Consider the following 14,616-nt stretch of genomic DNA (forward strand, 5'->3'; position numbering starts at 1 on the left):
TTGTCATCAGGGGCAAACTATTGTTTCTGTCACATCTTTGATAAAAGCATGTGTACAAAAATGTTGTACACTGAACGTGTTGCAGAAAGGAAACTCATATTCCGGTCTTGCAGTGCAATGAGATGCAAAGCTTTTCGCGCAATCATACGGTGCTTGTAGTCCTTGCTGGTTGGTATGGAAGGTTTAACCTGCTCAACCAGATGAGTCATAACAGTTGGGAGAATCTGGTCCACCAACATATTCATTTGATCATTTCAGTCATCAGATCATTTCAGGGAAAGGAAAACGGCGAGTAGCCATTTGATGACCAGAGACAGAATATGATGCTAACTGATCGATTAATTAAAATATTGCAACAAAGCCACTCAAACCATGATGATGATTACAGTAATAATGTCTTTCGGCACAGAAAATATTAGTATATAGTATACCCGACATCGAGCTAATTAATTGATTAAGCTTACAGTACAAACGATGCTTATTATGAATTTGGGGCTAAATGAAGGCGACGGACGGTTGATCTCCTGCCGGAGAGTTTGACGCCGCCGGGTGATAGCTAGCTTAGTCGCAGCAGCAGCAGAGGCATTCGAGGCAGCACTCGCAGGTCTCGTAGCAGCAGAAGCAGCACAGCGCCGTGAATAAGCTGCACCCAAATCCATCTCAATCGTCAGAGAAACAAAAATAATAATAGAGGAATTAATGAATTGAGTTCATAACAGAAGCAGGGGCATAAATATAATCAGTTGTAATATACGGAGTAGGAAATAATTCACGTCTTCCCCCATCTTCTGCATCGAAAGGTGCATGAGAAAAATAAAATTCCGGCTAATATAAGACGAGGAGAAACTCAAATAGTGGAGTGGATCATCATCATATAGCTAGAACTAGAGGTCTGACCATGCGTAGAGGCAGCCCTTCTCCTCGTGGCGCCTTTGCATATGATCCAAGTAGGACATCTCCTGCGCCATCGGAGCGTTGTACATCTTCGATCTTCCGACGGCTGTAGAAGTCAGAAGGCTTAGCTACTGGCTAATGCTGAGTGGAAGCACTCAGCTCAAGGAGGAGGATTGGAACAGGAAGGAGGAAGAGTGGATGGCGTTTTGTAGGCCGAGAAGGCTGCAGTGTTGCGTGGTAGCCTTTGCTGTGCCACAGGTTTTACTTTCTTTTCTTGCTGATTTGAGAGATTTTGTTACTCGGTATAAGTAACTATAGCTCGAATGAGCCCACGTGTCAGCCGGTGTTTATGGTTTGGTCCGCGACGGTTTTGTCTTTTGTAGGAAGTGTGCGTCGTCTACACGGTATCGTACGTATACATGATAGTAAAAAGAAGAGACTTAAACTTGGCCGTTGCTTTCTCCCACGGAGTCTCGGATGATTTATCCTTTTGGTTGTTTGAGAGTGACTCATCATCTAGTACTCCTAGCTACTTGGCTTTCTTTTTCAACAGAGTTCATTCCTAGTCGAGTCAAGGGAGTTGGTCAGTTCCGATGGGCTGGAACGAATAAATGGACCCCAATTCAATCCACCATATGTAAGAGGTCATCCATGGGCCATGATGTGTGTGCGCGCTATAGGTACTGCCTTGTCAATATCACATCATGCTTCGCAAGAAAAAGTTATACTAACAAATTGCATCCTAAACAAGAGGAATTACACGATTTAAAAAGATTTACGAGTATGTAGTACAACTTACGAAGGACGAGCACTTGGCAGGACATAGATGTAGGCAAGGAGAAAGAGAGGTGCACTTGTATATATATCAACTTATCAAGATATATTAGATTAGATTAGATCAGATTAGATTACCATGCATAGAGGCAGCCCTTCTCCTCGTTGCGCTTGGAGCAGTGCTCGTAGTAGGACATGTCCTGCGGCGGCGGCGCGTTGCCATACATCGTCGCCGCCGGCCGGTTACTTAACCCTCACTTGGATCTCTTCTGGGCTTCTTCAAGCTTGTGTGAGTAAGCAAGCAAGTTTTTGCACATCACATCTGGGATGCAAGATGGGCGTATTTATAGGCCGGGCAAGAGAGGCCTGCCATTTGTCAATGATGCGCAACTTGCCCATTTGTGCATCTATGTATATCTATCTATCTAACCTTGGAGATTTTGAAGTATTATTGTCCCTTGCTTGCATCATGTGGCGCAACGTTTTCTCAGTTTCCTTCGAGCCGAAGAATTCTAATAAATCGCCACCTACTTTTGAATCGGTCTCTACTGCATACATAGGGTCATGTTTGGCTGGCTGATTAGTTGGAGGTTCGAATTAGAGGCAATATGGGGACGCGTCTTTCTTTAATGGTGGCAAAGAAGATCGACACGGAAAATATATGTAATTAAGGAGCCAAATATACAGTAGTACTGTGGAGCAGACATCTACAATAGAGGATCTAGGACAATAACTTGGCGATTGCATGGGATTTTGTGAGCTGCTAATGTGTCATCCGGCCGTAACCAAACGATTAATTCATGACTTAATGCGCACCACGCGTATTTGCTAAAGTTTGAACCTTTTTGCTTAGTGGCTAAGAGAGGCATGCAGTGAGCTAGGTTAAACGGTCAAGACAGCGGTAGTACTGAGGCTAAGGCTTAGAGGTGATCGCCGTTGAACACTCTTGTTTTAGCAGGCAGGGAGACTACTTTTTTTTTTGAGCGTAGGCAGGGAGACTACTAGAAGAAGAAGCACAAGTGGACCGCGGAAACGTGCGGCATCGATCTCGATCTCGCTGTCATTTTCCTCTGCTGACGGGCCGGTCAACGTTTAGAGAGAAACGAGGAACCTAGAGCGAGGCCCAAACAAGCAAAGGAGGAAATTAAGGGCGCGCGCGGAACAGGCCGATTCTCGGCTCTGTGGGCCGCGAGACAGGCTCGTCGTTTGGTTTCGAGCATATGGCTGTGCTGGGCCGCAGAGCCCATCCCCGTCCAAAACGAGTTAGCGATGGATGGATGGATGGCCTTCTCCGTCCACTGGGCTCGCGCGTGTCCCCGGCCTCCCCAGCAAATTCTCCGCCCACTTGCTGCTACCCACTACCCAGACGGCCAGACCAGAGGTCGTGCCTGATGCAGCAGACCAGGCAAAAAAGAAAAACATCCTCTTAAAAAAAGGAGGGGAAAACCCCACCATTTCTGTCACGTAGAAAGAAAAAGGTGGCATGGCATTCGACTGTGTGCGCTACAAAAATGAACAAGTGTTTGTCACTGTGAGATTTGTGCCGTGTGACCCACGCACGCACAGCAGAGTCGCAGACGCAGGCCAGAACAAGACAAGAGGAGTCCCGTCCTTGGAAATGCTGAAGCTTTACCGAAAAGGGAGTAGTATGTATCGATGTGTATGCCTCGCTTCTCACGACGGAGCACAACTAGCTTAACTGGAGTGTTGTTTCCCAGTGCCAATTGATTCCCGTGGCTGGACAAGGCTCCATCCAACAACCTTTGGCATTTGTTCCTTCCTTCAGAATTTAACATTTTTTGCATTGCAATACTCCATTCTGGCTAGCTACCGTGCGTGGTGTCTGATACTTCTTCTGTCCAAAACAAGTAACTTGAAATTGTATTGTATAGATTTTTATACAAATCCACGTCACTTATTTTAGAGCGGAGGGAGTAGTATTCTCCGACGACGCTAGCACTCTCTTACTCCTACTTACAACTCGGGCACATGCTCTCGCTGTACAGTCGAGTGTATACCAAGAAAAAAAGTATATACTAGCCCTGTTCAATAAAAAAATGTTTCAACGTTGATTAAATTTGAATGCATATATACACTAAGTCATGTTTAGATACATCCAAATTTTGACAAATTTGAAACATTTGTTAGACGGGTGATATATAAACAATTAATTAAGCTGCTCAGATCGAGCTCTGCGGGCCGGTATAATTAATTAATTTTGCCAGGCATTGCCGGTAATAATTAAATAATTTTGCCAGGCATTCCTTCGTAACTTCTGCGTGCTAGATCTCTCTCTCAAAATAAAATAAATAAATCTCTGCGTGCTTGTAATAATTAATTAATTTTGCCAAGCATAGCGTCATAACTTCTGCATGCTGTACATTAGTTCATGACGAGACACGGTAAGATCGATGGAGCAGGCCGTAGCTAGGTCGATGCGTGTGGGGCACGATCGACTGACAGCGGTACCCTCCATGCATTTGTGTCCCTCGGGAAGAAGAATACGACAACGTACGTACACGGACTATTGCTAGCTCTAGCTGGATGCAATCAAAGGAGTGATGATCAGCAATTAATTCGTAGAGAGGACTACTAAATACTCCTTAATTGCGCTAGCAAAGATGACAAAGTTTATATTTAATCAACGACACTTGTTATGGGGAGAGAGAATATAAATTGCTGTGCTTTTCTTTTTACCAAACTACTGGCAAAAGGAGAGGTGTAGTACGTGCTGGTAATTTCTCACTTAGAACATCGATCTCAATCGGAGCATCAATTGAGTGTGCGTCTAAACGCCAGTGCCTTTTTACCTAACCCACTTATGTGTCGATCGTTTCCAAGTAACTAATGTTACATAAATAAAATGTTTGGATATGTAACAGTGTCATCTATTTTAATTAATTGGGACAGAATATATATATATATATATATATATATATATATATATATATGTACGTGTGTGGGGGGCTAGAAAGAAGAAACACAATGGCAGCTGTTAAATTCTTGAATTTGTTCGACCGGGAATATATACGCGTTTTTAACTGCTTATTATATTTCTTTTTTCTCGAACACGTCAAGCTGCGTGTCATTTTCATTAAGAAGAAGACGCAAGAAGCGCAGGTACAAAGGCGGCCAAAAAGCAAAAGGCTAAAAAAGAAAAAAAAAGGAAAAACGAAAGAAAACAAAATGGGCCTTTGGCCCCTATACAGGAGGAAGGCTAGGTCCGGCGTCGTGGGGCCGAGAGTGAAGGGGGAGGCGGTCGAGCTGGCGAGCGCCGGCGGCACGCCATAAGTCCGCCTCCACAAAGATATCCTCAACAAGGCGAGCGATCACCGAAAAAGCTCCTTCGAAAACGAAAGCGTTACGAAGCTTCGAAATCCGCCAGAGAGAGAGGTTGATCAGCGTCCTAACAGCCTTCACGTTCCTCTAGAGCCTACGAGCCCCATCCGAAAGCCAAACGACCAGGCTCTCCGAGGGGCGAGGCATGCAGCAAAGAGCACCAGCTCTGGAAAGGACGGCACGGAGGACCGCCTTATTATATATTCTCGTCTATTTGATCACCACGTACGTAGCTCTCGATCGAGCTAGGTGAAATTTGCGTACAATATTATATAGTATCAATTAATGATATTGCACTAAAATCACGACAAGTATTTAGGAAGAGAGAGTAATTAACTTGGAACAACCATGCATCTCTTCGCAGGGAGGTTTTGAAACATGTCCACAGTTTTACACACATCTGGGTTAGTGGGTTCAGTGTAGAATAATGTTAGGTAATCGTCCTACGGCCGGATCTGTCGATGATCTCCGTCAGTTGCAGCGCGTGGCGCGGCAGGGGCCGGGTCCTGGTCGGCTGAGTGTATGTTTGCAATGGTGTGTGCCTGTGTAGTGGGTATTATTATTTGTTGTTCAAACAGCTGCTCTTTGCATGTTTCCTTAATTGTGTCTGTTTGCGTGATTTGTTGAACAAGATCGACGAGGAGCATATTTTAGGTAGGATGGGCCGGCCAGCCAGTCCGACTGCTTGTAAATCACTAATCTAGTAGTACCAGGGGTGCCAATAACACCACCACCAGTCCACCGTCAATCATCATTCAATTCTTTGCTTCCATGATGCTGCATACAGTGTAGCTAAGCTGGTACAGACCATTAATCATGGAGATCTAGATAAATGGCGTTCGTGGTTGGGCCATGCATGCATGGCTGTCTATTCTTCCGTGCAGCTAGCATGGCAACACGTCACTGCAGACGTACGTACATACATACATACTGCAATCAATCAATCAAGCAAGCACGACCATTTATGCATGGAGCACTACTTATAGTATAACACCGTTTGTCCAGCAAGTAAGAAAAGAGGGAGTACATGTATCTAGACGTTTTTTAAGTATAAATACATTCATATTTATCCAAATTTGACTCACTTAATATGGGACGGAGGAAATATTCGTCAAAATATTTATATGTATTTAGGCGCTTTTTGAACATATATACGTCAATAATTTGAGCATATAGAATATATATAAATCACCTAGCTTATGTGTGTTATTATTGTTATCGTGATTCGGACGACGTATGACCGGGTCCTGATGGATCGGACGACTCCAGAGCGTGCGTCAACGAGGACATCCACGTTGTGAGAGGAAGAAAATGGAACTTTGTTGAAACGATCGAGAATATTAAAGACGGAACTTATGTGTACGTACGTAAGAGGAGGAGCGTGTGGTCATGGCTTGGGGGAAAAGAAGAGGAGGAAGGAAGGGGAAAGGAATTAAGGAGTGTTTGGTAGAGTTGGTTGGGCCTGGAAGAAAAATTAAAGCCCATGACGACATGGACGCGTGCACGTGGCTAGGGTGGCCACAGCCCCCTGTCAGACAGGCCATCCGTCATGGATCGCCTTCTTCTGACTTCTTCCTTTCTTTTCTTCTCCCCAAACTAGCCACCCTTTGTTCATTCGTCTTTGGTCATCAGCATTCAGCTGCTTCCCCTCCTGCCCCCGAGGTCGAAATGTCGAATCCGTCAGCGTCAATAAGCAAATATTAGCGTGTGGCTCCGGTATTCTATATTCTTCAGTCATTCGGTCAGGTCTTGGCTCCCGTATAGTCCCGTCCGGAGTTGATTCTACAGTTCCAGTCGTGCGTGCTAATTAGTAAATCATATATTGGCCGGTCAATTCTCGGCTCTCGCTAAGCTAGGCTGCTTTCGGCGCGCAAGCCAAGCAAGAAAAACAAGCCGGAGAATGTAATTGTATACATGTACGTTTAGTGGCTGCATGTGTGTTGTGTATATTGGAAGCAGCAGCCACGTTTGTGATTTTTTTTTATTTTTTTTTGCTTTCAGATAAGGCAGGCGGTGGTTGGATGATGGATGGGTGTGGGAGGGCCTGCCTCTGCCTGAAATAAAGGTTTTAATTCGATCCATATATAATCGATCTATAAGCATGCGGGACATGCAATGGAGACATGTACGTATTCAGCGCTAGCTCTATTATTAGCAAATACTGCTAACATGCATGCCGTGGATAGAGATAAGGAGGTTTCGGCCGGATTAATTGGACAGAAACACCTACGTACGCACACACGTGTTAGTCTCACGAACCATGCGATCAGCTTGTCTCGCGTATTTCGTCTGGAAAATGTGTTTTCCTTATGCGTCCACGTCATCTAGAAAGACGAAAAAAATATACTGTACAATAAGTCATCTCTTACTTACTGTCTCATCTTACAAATTAATGGTTAGATAAATAAAATTAAATAAATACTACCACCGTTTCATAATTCTTGTCGAAATATTACATGTACCTAGACACTTTTTAGAAATAGATACATCCATTTTTAGGCAAATTTGAGACAAGAATTATGAAACGAAGTGAGTAAATGTTAAGAAAAGGTGAAATCTAGTACAACGTGAATTTGTCTGTTTTTTTGCCTTATCCTTCTTGTGAAGAGATCATCTCTTAGATAAGAGAAGGCTAATACATTTCTTCGTTCCTCTCTCACATCAACAATTATCGTATGTGGCATTGCTAAGAAAAAACTGATGTTATCTCATTGTACACACGCTAAGCTGGTTTTTGTTCACTGAAAGAACAGGGATAAAACAACAACCAACAATGAACTCTCGAAACCTGGCAACAACGAGTGAATGAACAAGAAGGTGCATTGTCGATGCAGTCGAAAGGGCATCGATCTACCTAGCCTACCATGACATTGTATGGTCGACGTAGCTAAAGGGCAAGAAGCTGCCGTTTACTAAGACCGGAACACAACATGGCCCGTGTAGACGGCATAGTCAGAAGGGGTCATGCCACCGAGATCCATCACAACAACGAATTGTCGTTAATGAAGTGGCCAACACGCAACGGAGATTGTATCTCCATAAGTGTTGTGTCGTTAGCCAAGACAAAAGGCTGTACACACGCTACGAAGATCACAACACGGTGTGTGTGTCGAAGATGAAGACAAAGGGCCTCCACAACAAAGGACAAGGGAGAACACACCCTTCGCTGGACACATTCCGACAACCTCGGCGAACAAAAAGCAGTGAGAGAAACCGCGCAAACACCCACAAATTTCGGATGATAACATTCCTCTGACTCTATAGACCACCGGATGTCGCCAAGAGTCCGGGGCAGGATAGCGACGCCCTAAGAAGAAAATGACATTGGGTCATCGTCGTCACTTGATATGGTGATAACCGAACCCTAGGTTTCCATCCGGAGATCGCGGAAGAAATACCAAAGTGGAGTATTTGCTATCCTTTTTCCTTCAAAAAACATGCATGGCAGTATCTTAGCAATCAATACTCGAATTCGGTGTAATAATCATCAGAGACTCTTAATGAATGCAATAAGATTAGCAGAGAGACCCTTTTTACTACTAATTGGGTGCAATTAATCAATAAATTAGATCCTGGATCGGGGGTCCTACTCCTGTGAGCTGTCGTTGAGTTCCCGAAGAAAAAAGATGAAAAGAAAAGAAAAGCCTCGCTTTCTCAACCCGCTATTCTCTGCTGGCCGGTCTCGTGCAGGAACCATCGGACAGCTAGACCAAGAAAGAAGAAGAAAAAGCGAAACATGACTCCTGACGCCCGGGCCCCGCCGCTGGCCGAGGGCATTCCCGTCTTTTCCCCACGGCCGTATAATCATACGGTCTTTGTGGACCGTACGCGGCGTATATATACGGCTGCGATATGGTGGGAGAGGAGCTTTAACGGCTGTGCTTCCTTCTTCCTTCCCCTTCGTGGCCGCCTCGTCTCTCTCGTCGTGTGCTGAGAACCAAACGAAGGGAAAAAAAAACTCATCTCTCTCTCTCTCTCTCTCTCTCTCTCTCTCTCCCCGTCTCGAGTGTGAGGTTGGCGAGCGAGCGGAGTCCGCGCGAATCCGACCGTGTTGATCCAGCCCGAGGCGTTCCCGGAGGAGTGGAGGAGCGGCGGCGCCCGGCGGCGGCGGCGAGGGTCTTTGATTCGGGGCCCGTCCCGCGGGAGTTGCACGGTGAGTACCTGCCTTCTCGGCGATCTGGTGGTGAGACTCGATTGGTTGTTTTTTCTGGCGGCGTCCGCATTTGAGTTCTGTGCGGGAGTCCCGCCGGCAGATCTGGGGGTTTCGGGACGAATTTGCATCGGCGCCGAAGACGGTGGGGAATAATTATTTTTTTCCGCCGGTAAGAGCCTTGTTTTGACGGGATTTCGGGAGGCATGCATTTCCTAGCAATGTGGTTTCGTAGATTTGTGTGGATAGGGCTCGTGCGGTGGAGGTGGGGTTCCCGGCTTTTGGTGGATTCTGGTTGCAATGTGCCCATGTTCTTCGCGAAGAAACAAACAGGGGCATTTTGCGATTTCCTTGGACATAGGAGCAACTCCAGGATGCGGCAGTGGTGGGCGCAGAGGGCATTGGGGGCGAATCGGGAGGTGGGTAGGCGCAGAGGCAGTGGGGAATCGGGGTTGGATAGGGAGGGGTGAGAGAAAAAGCGACAGATCATGGAATTTATTGGAATTTCTCGCTGCGTCCTGCTCTAATACGATTGCAAACTTGTAGCGATGATATTTCGATGCATTTTGGGATTCCTATTAGCGCAACATATTTTTACCCTATTTTATGGACCAGAAAATGTTGATTTTTTGGGGGACTTGGGGCGTTTGATCCGTCTGGAAAATGTGTTTTTTACCCCAAACATGTAATGTTCTTAATTGGAAGTTTGGAAATTGGTTGAAATGGGCCAAATTTCGGACTCGGTTCTTAAATTGTTATCGTTTTCTCTTTTCTCCAAAGGGAGCAACTTCTGGGAGCCTGATCCGGTTGTTCATGTCTCAACTTCAACTTTCCTTAACTTGAATTCCTTTAACTCGATTACTCAAATATGGAAATGTTCTGCAAGTGAAATCTTAAAATTGTAATCACATTTTGCCTGTTTACCTTTTGATCTCCTTCAAGAAGGAAAATGTTCTTCATTTCCTACACTCGAACCAAGAGAAAATAACCAGCTGTTGTGAATATGCATATATCCTCCTGCTCATCCTTTCATTGAATCTTCTTTCAGGTTGGTGCTTAATCTTTGGATCCTGGACGTGAAGTAGGGTCGCGTCATGGCAGGGTCCCTTGCCGCCTCGGCGTTCTTCCCCAGCCCAGGATCTTCACCAGCTGCATTGGCTAAAAGCTCCAAGAACACGTCCGGTGAATTACCTGAGACTTTGAGTGTCCGTGGAATTGTCGCAAAGCCTAACACGCCTCCTGCGGCCATGCAAGTGAAAACTAAGGCCCAAGCACTCCCCAAGGTTAATGGCACCAAGGTTAATCTCAAGACTTCAAGCTCTGACAAGGAAGACACAGTGCCTTATAGTTCTTCAAAGACATTCTATAACCAACTGCCAGATTGGAGCATGCTGCTTGCAGCTGTCACGACCATCTTCCTGGCCGCAGAGAAGCAGTGGACAATGCTTGATTGGAAACCGAAGAGGCCTGACATGCTTGTCGACACATTTGGCTTTGGCAGAATCATCCAGGATGGGATGGTTTTTAGGCAGAACTTTTTGATTAGGTCCTACGAGATTGGTGCTGATCGTACAGCTTCTATAGAGACATTAATGAATCATTTACAGGTGAGATAATAATAACAGAATGCAACTTTAACTTATATTCCTTGTATTTTTCTTGTTCCACTATTGGTGCTATTAGTTTATATCAGGCTTACAGCCGTTTGATATCTTTGCAGGAAACAGCTCTTAACCATGTGAAGACTGCTGGTCTCCTTGGAGATGGTTTTGGTGCTACTCAGGAGATGAGTAAACGGAACTTGATCTGGGTTGTCAGCAAAATTCAGCTTCTTGTAGAGCGATATCCATCATGGTATATTTCTACAATTTATTTCTTCACTTCCAGTTCTATTCATAACTGCAACAACTCCTGTGCATTGTTTTCTTCTTTTTTTCATCTTCTGGGGAGGACACTGTTTTCTCTTTCCACAATTTTTGCACAGTTTAAAGTCACGCCTACATTTATCTTAATCCCAGAATGTAGTGATAATTGGCTAAACTGGAGTCAGTCTTGTTTATTTTCGTTGTCAAGAATTTAGCCTATCATATCATCATATGGACAGTACACCCTTCGAATTTTGTTGAATGAATTTGATGCTAAATCAATCATGAAGAGTTCAGAACCAATTTGACATTCCCTAATACTAGAGTAATCTGTAGTTGAGTACAAGTTCTATCTATTTGGAGAGATGATGCACCATTCAAACCGTGTTCTCTACCACAGTACTGGCTAAAAGAAAAGGGTTTCGTGGAAGGGCTCTGCAGTTTAAGGAATCACATTTATGTATGCTTTGGGAAAATGGAAGAGTATGACAAAATGTCAGCTTGTGAAGGCTGGGTTCCTACTAGAAATTATAATGACTGTTTAACAATAGTGCTTATCCTCCTACATGAAAACACCCTCCCTATTTGTTGATAGTTCTATTGGTCAACACAGATGCCGTTATTGTTGGCTTAGTTATTGCTATAATTTAGGTTGCTTCTTTAGCAATCAGAAGCTCTTCTCATAGAATACGCTTTCACATGTGAACACCCTAGATTTAGTTATAGCTATTGGGTGTACTAGTTTGTTTGATAAGACATTATATTAATGGCTGTAAGCTCCTACATTAAGTGGTGTCTGTCCCATTTCTCCTTTATTCGAATTAAAAGAGGTTGTACAGATTGTGCACCTCAGGAGATCAGGAAGGTTTCCTTTATTGGTGGATTAAATGATATGTTCGTACGCAATAAATGCTGTGGGCTGCCAATGAAGAAGCCTCTGATTTAGATCTCTGAATACGTTCCTTTTTAAAATGAGACGTCTGTTGATCTGATACTACCGTTTTTCATTGATGTTGCCAAACTAGTCATTCTTTAACTGACCAGCGACCCAATTTGAAGTTCGGTAGTTTGCTTTGTTGGGGGAAAAGAAAAAGAAAAATTTGGCTTGCTTGAAAAATGACAAAGTATATTTTTCACCCTGCTATAACTTTAGGGAAGATATGGTTCAAGTCGATACATGGGTAGCTTCTTCTGGAAAAAATGGCATGCGTCGAGATTGGCATATCCGTGACTACAATTCGGGGCAAACGATCTTGAGAGCTACAAGGTTTGGATTCCATCTGTCTGTAATGTGTTTCTCTTCATGATTCATGCTTTTTATAGCATCTTTTTTGGTCGTTAACTCTGCCTCCCTTTTGGCACGTATTTGCAGTGTTTGGGTTACGATGAATAAGAACACTAGAAAACTTAACAAAATGCCTGATGAAGTTAGGGCTGAAATAGGCCCGCACTTCAACAATGACCGTTCCGCTTTAACAGAGGAGCATAGTGACAAGTTAGCTAAGCCTGGGAGCAAAGATGGTGGCCGTGCTACCAAACAGTTCATAAGGAAGGGGCTTACCGTAAGTCGGTTGGATATTCTTGTTTACCATCACTCATTTTACTGTTCTGTGTGCTTCGGAATATTCATGGAAACTCGTTTATTCTCCAACAGCCAAAATGGGGTGACCTTGATGTCAACCAACATGTGAACAATGTGAAGTATATTGGGTGGATTCTTGAGGTAATTTTATCCTCCCAATTGCTAGTGTTTAGTCAAAAAGTTATGGATTCTATCATGCCACATACATGAAGCTTTCATAAACCCATGCTAGAGCATCTGGTCTGGTGTTCTGTAAAGTAGACATTATCATTCTTGTTCCTTGTAATCATAAAGCTTCTTTAAGATTCCTGAACTTTATTTGTTCTTTTTCAGAGTGCTCCAATTTCAATACTGGAAAAGCATGAGCTCGCAAGCATGACACTGGACTACAGGAAGGAGTGTGGGCGTGACAGCGTGCTGCAGTCACTTACCAATGTCACAGGTGAGTGCACCGACGGCAGCCCAGACTCTGGTATCCAGTGCAGCCATCTGCTCCAGCTGGAGTGTGGAACTGACATCATGAAGGCCCACACAAAGTGGCGGCCGAAGAGAGCGCAGGGCGAAGGAAACACAGGGTTGTTCCCAGCTGAGAGTGCATAAATCTACTTCCATTTGTCAATCTGGGCAAGCATGGTGTCTTATCAAATTGCAACGGTGGAGGAAAAATATTTTGTGCCGGGGATGAGCCACATAACAACACATGTTCCGATTCAGAGACCGCAACGCACATGGTGGCAAGCAAGTTTGGGGAGAAAAATTAACCAATTTGGAAACCCTGGGAGGAAGGTTTTACTAAGTGATTTGAAAGGATTGAAGGAAAATAGCGGCGGTGAAGAGGGACGGCAGGGGTTGTTGTGAAACTTGTGATGCTGATTCGATTTGATTGGTGACGGAGAGGGATTGAGGCCGGAGAAGAAGATGCAACACAGGGGTGATGAATAATCTGTAGCAGCGGTAACAAGTTTAGGCGAGATGGGTCGGCGTGTGTTGTGGAGGCAATCCCTTGTAACATCCCCTAGTGACTGACGGTTTGTTTGTACATTCTTTTACCTCCTCCCCTATCCATCCTCTGTTGTTGTTGTTGGTGGTGGTTGAAACCGCAGCAATGTGTTGGTACTGGACTTGATGCTTGAGAAAATTCTGTCCCTGGAAACGGTCCTCTGTTGCTTTTGCTTGCTTCTCCCTGGAATGATTTCTGCTCTGGGTTGTTATTGTTGTGCCATGTAGTACTAGAAGGTGCTAGCTAGCTTACCCCGGATTAACTCAAATCTACCTTTCTTGTATTATCATCTCAGTTTTGGTGGCGACGCATGCAGATGCAGGCTTGAGTCATGGAAAAAGGCATCTGAATGAACAACATGCAGCAGGGTGGGTGGCTGGCTGGCTCTGTAAAAACTGGTCCTGGCTTTTGTTTTGTTGGAAGGAAGAAATGATGATGAGATGCTTGGAAGGTTTGGTCCTCCTGGCCGGTGTTGTTGTTGACCGTGAACAACTCTGCACGGATGAAGATTGCAGAAGAGCGTCACAGGTTTGGTGAGAGATGGGTTCACGCGGTAGCAGTACGAATGACGCCGAGAACATGAGGCTGGCGTTGGGCTGGTGGCAAACCAAACCAAACCGAACCAAAGCAGAAGCAATCAAGCCAGCCAACCAACCGCCTGCTGGCTGCACGCAGCATTTCTAGTAGATTCTCGTCTGTGGCCGTGCCAGCGCAAGCACACAGTGGAGTGGAGGAGCAGAGCACGTAACGCAGCCCGGCCCCCCTTTTGATGGTGGAAAGGGAAGAACGACGGACGGGGTTCCGTAGATCTCGTCTCGCTCGCGTTAATGGCGACTTGGGGCTGGACTCCATTGCCATTCGTCCCCATCCCATCATTGAAGAATGAATCAAGGACGGCTAGATGCTCCTGCTCCTGCTCGATCGGGAATTCGGGGTGGATGGTTCTGGATTCGCGCTTTAATTCCATGGCTCTCTGCTCTCTGTATTGCTCTGTACCCTGTACAGACAGGGA

The 14,616-nt window shown here is 44.9% G+C and overlaps 1 protein-coding gene and 1 long non-coding RNA gene across 2 annotated transcripts; one reads left to right on the forward strand and one right to left on the reverse strand.

The window, feature by feature from the left end:
* Window positions 1-321: 321 nt before the first annotated feature.
* LOC100826789 lies at window positions 322-1,747 on the reverse strand. Its single transcript, XR_001407621.2, has 2 exons — window positions 898-1,747; window positions 322-643 (listed from the first exon to the last, which is right to left on the reverse strand). It is a non-coding gene; the product is annotated as an uncharacterized LOC100826789 (long non-coding RNA).
* Window positions 1,748-8,877: 7,130 nt separating this feature from the next.
* Window positions 8,878-13,775, forward strand: LOC100827301 (palmitoyl-acyl carrier protein thioesterase, chloroplastic). Its single transcript, XM_003557160.4, has 7 exons — window positions 8,878-9,160; window positions 10,206-10,764; window positions 10,878-11,011; window positions 12,176-12,289; window positions 12,395-12,584; window positions 12,677-12,745; window positions 12,938-13,775. Exons 2-7 carry the CDS (start codon window positions 10,252-10,254, stop codon window positions 13,202-13,204), a joined length of 1,287 nt encoding a protein of 428 aa, XP_003557208.1. The 5' UTR covers window positions 8,878-9,160; window positions 10,206-10,251; the 3' UTR covers window positions 13,205-13,775.
* The last annotated feature ends 841 nt before the right edge of the window (window positions 13,776-14,616 follow it).

This window comes from Brachypodium distachyon, chromosome 1, assembly GCF_000005505.3.
Source record: "Brachypodium distachyon strain Bd21 chromosome 1, Brachypodium_distachyon_v3.0, whole genome shotgun sequence".
Lineage (NCBI taxonomy): Eukaryota > Viridiplantae > Streptophyta > Magnoliopsida > Poales > Poaceae > Brachypodium > Brachypodium distachyon.